We start from the raw sequence: 8,647 nt of genomic DNA on the forward strand, positions 1-8,647 counted from the left end.
AGTGAGGGTCACTGGCTGAGGATTTCCCCGAAGGGTGTTCTGGTGGTTCCTCGGTAATCGCTCCTCGCTGCTCCGGGCACAGATAAGCGCCATGGCACGCTCCTTAAGGTGGGCCGAGGAGTGAGGAAAAGGACAAAAAGAGGTATGGGATCGACCCTAGCCGTGTGTATTCTTCTGTTCTACCTTAAGAAAAAGGAGGAAACCAAACCATAAGTTTCACTTAGCTGGAAACTAGACACTCATTTTCTGCGAAACAAAACAGAAAGTTATTCCACTAAGAATATAAAATGAGATGTCTGGAACAGGATTGGCATTGCCAGAGAAATGCAAACCGTACTTAGGACAGATAAAGGCTACATGACAAAATATTGCATAGCCTATAGCCTAAAGTAGATAAACATTCCGGGGAAAAAGAATATCGTCTCTACCATGGTTAACTGACAAAGGTAGGCAAAACTTTATTTGCACAATAATTGTTAACGTTCTCTTTAAGACCCCTAAATAGTTGTATTGGGGTTTCCCTGTCCTTACACAGATTGAGTTGATTGGTTTCAAGGTTTCAAGGTTTTATTGGTCATATGCACAGGATATACAATTTATATGTTGGCAATGAAAATCTTATGTCGCGTGCTCCTCCAACAACTCAACATACATGGTGCAAATAACATAAATAAAATAGTGCAAAAAGAGAGAAGAATATTTACAATAACAACAATAAAGATTTGAGGATGTGAAATATATACATATGTGGAATACATTGAAAGTATTTAAATACTTTACACTGTTGAATGAGGAGGTATGAACAGATGCATATATTACGTATAACAGATATGTACAATATGTGTACTATAAACAGATATGTATGGCAGATGTGTATAATATATATATACAGTGGGGTAAAAAAGTATTTAGTCAGCCACCAAGTTCTCCCATTTAAAAAGATGAGAGATGCCTGTAATTTTCATCATACCTCAACTATGAGAGACAGAATGGGGGAAACAATCCAGGAAATCACATTGTAGGATTTTTAATGAATTAATTGGTAAATTCCTCGGTAAAATAAGTATTTGGTCACCTACAAACAAGCAAGATTTCTGGCTCTCACAGACCTGTAACTTCTTCTTTAAGAGGCTCCTCTGTCCTCCACTCGTTACCTGTAATAATGGCACCTTTTTGAACTCTTTATCAGTATAAAAGACACCTGTCCACAACCTCAAACAGTCATACTCCAAACTCCACTATGGCCAAGACCAAAGAGCTGTCAAAGGAGACCAGAGACAAAATTGTAGACCTGCACCAGGCTGGGAAAACAGAATCTGCAATAGCTAAGCAGCTTGGTGTGAAGAAATCAACTGTGGGAGCAATTATTAGAAACTGGAAGACATACAAGACCACTGCTAATCTCCCTCCATCTGGGGCTCCACGCAAGATCTCACCCCGTGGGGTCAAAATGATCACAAGAACGGTGAGCAAAAATCCCAGAACCACACGGGGGGACCTAGTGAATGACCTGCAGAGAGCTGGGACCACAGTAACAGAGGCTACCATCAGTAACACACTACGCCGCCAGGGACTTAAATCCTGCAGTTCCAGACGTGTCCCCCTGCTTAAGCCAGTACATGTCCAGGCCCGTCTGAAGTTTGCTAGAGGGCATTTGGATGATCCAGAAGAGGATTGGGAGAATGTCATATGGTCAGATGAAACCAAAATCAAACTTTTTGGTAAAAACTCAACTCGTCGTGTTTGGAGGAGAAAGAATGCAGAGTTGCATCCAAAGAACACCATACCTGGGGCCATGTATCGTGAGATTTTGAGTGAAAACCTCCTTCCATCAGCAAGGGCACTGAAGATGAAGCGTGGCTGGGTCTTTCAGCATGACAATGATCCCAAACACACCGCCAGGGCAATGAAGGAGCAGCTTCGTAAGAAGCATTTCAAGGTCCTGGAGTGGCCTAGCCAGTCTCCAGATCTCAACCCCATAGAAAATCTTTGGAAGGAGTTGAAAGTCCGTGTTGCCCAGCGACAGCCCCAAAACATCACTGCTTTAGAGGAGATCTGCATGGAGGAATGGGCCAAAATACCAGCAACAGTGTGTGAAAACCTTGTGAAGACTTACAGAAAACGTTTGACCTCTGTCATTGCCAACAAAGGGTATATAACAAAGTATTGAGATGAACTTTTGTTGTTGACCAAATACTTATTTTCCACAATAATGTGAAAATAAATTCTTTAAAAATCCTACAATGTGATTTCCTGGATTTTTTTTCTCATTCTGTCTCTCATAGTTGAGGTATACCTATGATAAAAATTACAGGCCTCTCTCATCTTTTTAAATGGGAGAACTTGCACAATTGGTGGCTGACTAAATACTTTTTTGCCCCACTGTATATATAGATATATAGGGCGGCAGAAGGCCTGCACTTGTGAATTAATATGTTTAATACATTCATATTTATATTAATTATATATATTTTGTTCCTTTAAGTTAGATTGCATCTAACTTATGCCTCGCTAATATTTAAGATCAGAAAAAAGGTTCGGCCCTGCTTTTGCTGCAGGTTTATCATTCTTTCAGCCCTGCAGGGATTCTTTCAGCCCTGCAGGGATTCATGAAGTGAAGGTCTGGGCAGCCGATACTGTAAGAATCACCCACAATGAGTCATAGCACTATGCAAATTGGTTTACTGACTTTCCTGTGGCGTTGATTCTCAACCAGAAATTGTTGTGGGCTGGGTTGTGTTAGAGTCCAGCCCGTTCCTAATAGACTCATCAAGTTGTATCTGTCCTTTATGGCTCATATAGTTGGCTCATTTTTTTTTTCTCTGTGAATTTTTGTGTACCATAGTTGTCAGAGTAGATGGTGTTACAGGATTCTTTTCAATGTTTTCAGTGAGAAGCTGTTTGAAGAATCTGGAGTGTGCGGGATGGCTGAGAGTCTATCAGCAATGGATAGCTCTGATGAGGAGGTAAACAATTTACAAGACCAATAGATGTGGTCATATACGCTATTGTGAATAAGGTATGATTCATTAAGGCATTACTATTTCAATTAAAAGATACCTTTCTTATTACGTAGGAATATTATGAAGCATCAGCTTCCTTCCCTGACCCGTGCTGTGAGGAAGGAAAGATCCATCCATCAGCACCACAGCCTGACCGTAAGTGTGACTATCTATAACTGAATTAATGTTATGATGTATACGCAGCGATATGTAAAGATACTGAGATGTACTTCCTTCTCTTATGACAGATGTTCCTCCACCAGGGGAAGTAACAGTTCTTTATACTGAGCCGGAGACAGTTTCTCTTGGTTTTCCACCCACTAAAAACTCTGCTGGGTACAGACTTCAGTTAGATTACTCCTCTGAAACACACAGCAGCAGTTTGACTGTTGATGACTCCAGCCCTGTGAAGGTTGATGGACTGATACCTGGCACTGAGTATACCTTCAGAATCACAAGGACTGCAGACAATGGAAATCAAAGCAAAGCAGCCTCGCTATCTGTCTTCACAGGTAAATCTGAACAACAAATCTATAAAAATCTAAATGTCTTTTGGATCACTTCCTGAACAAATCTACTTCTTACATTGAAATGTATGTTAAAAGTTAGTTTCAGACCAATTAAGGGTCACCACACAACAGCACTTTAAAATGCTATGGACTGATGGCTTTGGGGCTTTGTAATATTGCACATATGGGTTTGCACTTTATAAAACAACTTCCCTTTGCACAGAAATAATGTCACTTGGCACTTAAGCAGCGAACTGTTTGCACTTTACTACTGTGATTAGCATATAATAGTACATTTTAACATATCATATTTGCACATGTTTACATCATTTAAACTATGAATTTATTGATGTAGTATTTATTAAATGATTCAGATCTTGAATTTTCAGTTTCAGTGAAACCTTTATATGTTCCCATAGAGCCCATCCCTCCTGTGCAGATTACAGTCGACCAGGTCTGCAGTGAGTCACTGTCTCTGCAGTGGGACACCCCTGCTGGTGAAGTGGAGAGTTACATTGTGACTTGTTGCAGTGAGGCAGACGTTGTGCAAGAGACAACGGATACAAACAAGATGACATTCTACAACCTGAAGCCAGGGGAGTGTTACTCTCTAGAGGTTACGACAAAACTTAGGAATGGAAGATCAAGCAGGCCAACTGTAACATCTGCCAACACAAGTAAGTCAAATAAAATCATTATTGCATGGTTGATAAAGACAATGTAAGAAATGTGTGTAATTAATCATCAATGTAATTGCAACACAAAGATGAAGATTATTGTAGAGCAGATGGCTTTAAGTGAACATGCTTGGCGCCGTACACATTGCAGATAGTGTTTAAGCGATGAGGAGTTTTGTTTTGAAACAACATTTTGAACTGAGTCATGTTGGTTTTCAAAAAGCTGACAAAAGATCACTTTTGAGTGTAAACCGTATATATTCCTTACATATATTCAAATACCCCTGAATCGATATTGCACATTGCAGGTGTTTTGCACAGGATCGCATGAGTCTTTATTTTTTTGGGGGTCAAATGAGGTGGTTATACAGTCATTCAACATAAAATCATTCTGAATAGTGTCTTTGTCTTTGTCTATGAGTTGGTGAAAGCTAGAGTTCATACTGACCATGGGATACTGGCCCTCAGGATGGAACACTGTATCCCGCAGCAATTATTGGCCAGTTGTCCATTAGTGTACCCCTTGAGTCTTTTCAGATAATTTCCAGACCCTGAGGTCAGAGTTCTGAGCATTTATAAATCTGCCGTATTCTGAGGCTCACAAATATCTCTATCCATCAATTTCATTTCATGCTGCACATTAGATTTGTATGTCTCTTCTCTTCACAAAAATCAACAATTGAGACCAACTTCAAAACTAATGAAAACATAAGATTTCCTTCTACTATTGTCAAAGGTTTTGCATCAATGCATTAAGCAAGCAGTTTACTGATTGACTGCCCACAATAGTCATCATTTTTGCAAGATTTAATTTATGTACTGTGTTAAAGCAAAATACAGTAAAATGTTAAACATCTAAATCTAAACATTTGTTGAGGATGAGAAAAAAGAATGGGTTTAATATTCATGTTTTTTTTTATATATACAGAGACACACCTAGAGAGCTTACTGGAGGATCTGGGATTGAATCACCACGACGAAGAGAAGCTATCCCTAAGCACAGTTCTAAGCATTGACAAGAACACCATTACCGATGAACCTGCCAAATGTAATTCAGATCTTCCATGGTATATTCTGAAGAAACTAATGATGGTTAATGTGACAGCTAGGAATGTGAAATGTACATCTGTATGTGAGCCAAACCCTGGAGATCACTTAGATCTTGATAATCTTGACAAAAGTACAGATTCAGGTGACACACTGAATCCCCTTGACATTATCACGGCTCTCTTCCTGTGCTCTGATGGTTTTGTACAGCAGGAAATGGCCCTCAAAATGTCTATGTGTCAGTTTTCTGTGCCTCTGTTGCTTCCCAACTGTGACACAAAGCAGTGCACACTCATGCTTTGGGCCATGAGAGACATTGTTAAAAAGTACAGACCACTGTCACTTTCACAATCCAAGGGATTTATTGAACAGAGAATTGTTGTCTCTGAACTTCCAATGATATCTTTTGTGAGACTGGGTGAGTGCTCCTTGTCCAAGTCAGAAATCCTCAATAAGCTTCTGAGCAATTCTCAGCAGTACCATGACACCTTCGTTCACTCCAACATGGAGGGTGGTGACAGCCCAAGGAGAATATCCAATGGATTGGTGGAAATGACTTGGTACCTTCCTTGTGGGAACAAAAACATGGATGTCTTCAGCGAGCCAGTTGCTGTAGCTAACCTCCGTGGTGACATTGCTTCATTTGAAACACAATTTGCTTTCTTGTGTCAGACATCTGCAGCAGTGTTTGTGTTCTTTGACGCTTTGGACTCTGAGTGTGAGCTGCTAACCAACCAGAACCACAAGGCCCAGATCTTCTTGGTGGGTAACCATCAAAACAAGGGTTTCCGTGTAGATGCTGTAAAAAAGGTAGCAACCAAGTTGGGTTTAACTGACAGCAACATTGTTTCGAAAAAAAAGCGCATGAATGATGCAGACTTTGTCAAACTTTTGCAGAAAAAAGTCAGCAATGCAATTCAAAACTCAAAGATGAAGATGGGAATTGAGCAAATGTCTGCCATTGCCCATGAACTCGGAATCCTTGTTGATGAAGACTCGAGAGAGTGCCAGACTGCCAAGAAAAATGCAGATGCTATCACTGAAGAAATTCAAGACATTCTTAACTACAAAGAAGATCAGCTTCCCTTGCAGGGCCAAATATGGAAGGACCTTACTCGCTTAGAGAAGGAAGAATTCAGACTTCGGAAAGTTGGGTCTGAAAATATAGAAAAGTACAAAAGTGATCTTCAGCTACAGAAAATTAAACTTCGTGAAAAACAGAACTCTTATGACATGTCAAAGGCAATGACATGTTTCATCAATGCAATATCAAGCCCAGAGAAAGAGAGGTGCTATTTCCTGAAATGGCTGCGAATGAACCTCGATAACGTGTCTCGAGAAAAACTATCTGACCTCAGGGAGCAGTACAAAGAAAAATGCAAAAACTCTGAGAACAAAGAGGAGATAAAGAAGATTGACCAACAACTTTCCAACTGCTCATTAGGGACTGAACACTTCTTCCGTGAAATGGGGCAGATCTATGAAGCTTCCCTTTCCCTTCTTGAAACACACCCAGCACGTCAACAACTACAGCATCTCCCCAAGCTATGTGCACAATTAATGCTTGATGGGTTTCCACTTGAGCTTGTTGATGGAGATGCATCCAACATACCTCTCAGATGGGTGAGTGACGTTCTCTCTCAGCTCAATGACTTGGTGTCTCCTAAGAACAAGATCCTGGTAGTCACAGTTCTTGGAGTTCAGAGCACAGGAAAGTCCACTCTCCTCAACACCATGTTTGGAGTGCAGTTTGCAGTCAGCAGTGGTCGATGCACTCGAGGTGCCTTTATGTTGCTGATTAAAATCAATGAAGATGTCAGAAAAGACTTCAACTGTGACTTCATGGTGATCATTGACACCGAGGGCTTAAAGTCACCAGAGCTCGCACAACTGGACAATAGCCACGAGCACGACAATGAGCTTGCAACACTTGTTGTGGGGCTGAGTGATATCACCATCATCAATATTGCAATGGAGAATTCAACAGAGATGAAGGACATCCTACAGATAGTTGTACACGCTTTCCTCAGGATGAAAGAGGTGGGCAAAAAGCCCAAATGTCAGTTTGTTCACCAGAATGTGTCGGATGTTTCAGCCCATGACAAGAACCTGCATGACAGGAAACTGCTCCTGCAGCAGTTAAACGAGATGACCCAGGCAGCAGCCAAAATGGAAAAGAAAGAAGAGAACATGAGCTTCACTGATGTGATGGAGTACAGTCCAGACACTGGAAACTGGTACATTGATGGACTCTGGCATGGAAAACCACCAATGGCACCAGTCAATGCAGGGTACAGTGAGGCTGTTTATGAGCTCAAGAAGAACATAATCCACATGTTGGAAAGTTGTGGATCATCAGCTAATAATATCTTGGAGTTCACAGAGTGGATGAAGAGCCTGTGGAATGCAGTAAAACAGGAAAACTTTATCTTCAGCTTCAGAAACAGCATCGTGGCTGATGCATACATTAGGCTGTGCACAGAATTCAACAAATGGGAATGGGACTTCAAAAAAGAAATGTACACATGGGTTACACAAGCTGAAACAAGAATCTCTAACTTTGGTACAGCTGCTGATAAATCTAAGATATCTGACATGAGTGAACTTCTCATACTATTGAAAAACGAAGCTTTGACAGAGCTGTCTAAATGGGAGACAACGATTCTGGGAAATCTTGAAGAGTACTTCAAGCAAACAGAGGGGTCATGTCCATCTTGTTGAAGGACACAGACAGGAGTTTGCAAACAGCGCAAAGAGCCTTCGAAAAGAAATGGAACGGTCTGTGAAAGATCAACTCATAGCAGCAGCCGACATCAGACAGGGGATGTTAAAACTTGATAGAATCAAGGAGAACCACACGAATCAATTAGAGGGCAAAGTTTGTGCTTTGATTGAAGAATGTAGGAAGAAGAAAGTCAAGATGTCAGAAAAAGAGATGGACAAAGAGTTTGACAAGATGTGGACTACATCAGTGAGTAAACTATCCTGTTCAGAAATGAAGGTTGAGGACATTTTCACCAGTGTGTCTCGCCACTTGAGAACAAATCTATCAACCAAGGGAAGTCACGCAAATGATTTAAGTCAAAAAAGTCTGAAAGATTGTGGACTGGATCCTTTTAAATATACAGTTGACGGATTATTTAATCAATGTAAAGACACATTAAAACAGTGGTTTAAAATACCAGGTAATGCAAAAGCTGTACAACAAACAGCTGACAGCATCATCACAGTTTGCTCACAGATGGTGACTGAAAAGATCCAAAGAAAGAGCAATTACCATGACACCTACATCGATGAGATATTAAACATGATTGATGAGAGGCTGCAAAACAATAAGGACGTTGAAACAGGTATTGCTTTTGAAGTCTCTCTGAAACAGCACATCTGTGCAGATGCAGCCAGAAGGTTTCAG

At 40.6% G+C, this 8,647-nt stretch overlaps 1 protein-coding gene across 1 annotated transcript; it reads left to right on the forward strand.

Moving 5' to 3' along the window:
• The first annotated feature begins 243 nt into the window (after positions 1-243).
• Positions 244-8,190, forward strand: si:dkey-85k7.12 (up-regulator of cell proliferation). The gene is made up of 6 exons (XM_063900197.1): positions 244-446; positions 2,891-2,966; positions 3,077-3,158; positions 3,251-3,514; positions 3,931-4,188; positions 5,117-8,190. Exons 2-6 carry the CDS (start codon positions 2,925-2,927, stop codon positions 7,954-7,956), a joined length of 3,486 nt encoding a protein of 1,161 aa, XP_063756267.1. The 5' UTR covers positions 244-446; positions 2,891-2,924; the 3' UTR covers positions 7,957-8,190.
• Positions 8,191-8,647: the final 457 nt, after the last annotated feature.

This window comes from Eleginops maclovinus, chromosome 14 (assembly GCF_036324505.1).
Source record: "Eleginops maclovinus isolate JMC-PN-2008 ecotype Puerto Natales chromosome 14, JC_Emac_rtc_rv5, whole genome shotgun sequence".
NCBI classification, from domain to species: domain Eukaryota; kingdom Metazoa; phylum Chordata; class Actinopteri; order Perciformes; family Eleginopidae; genus Eleginops; species Eleginops maclovinus.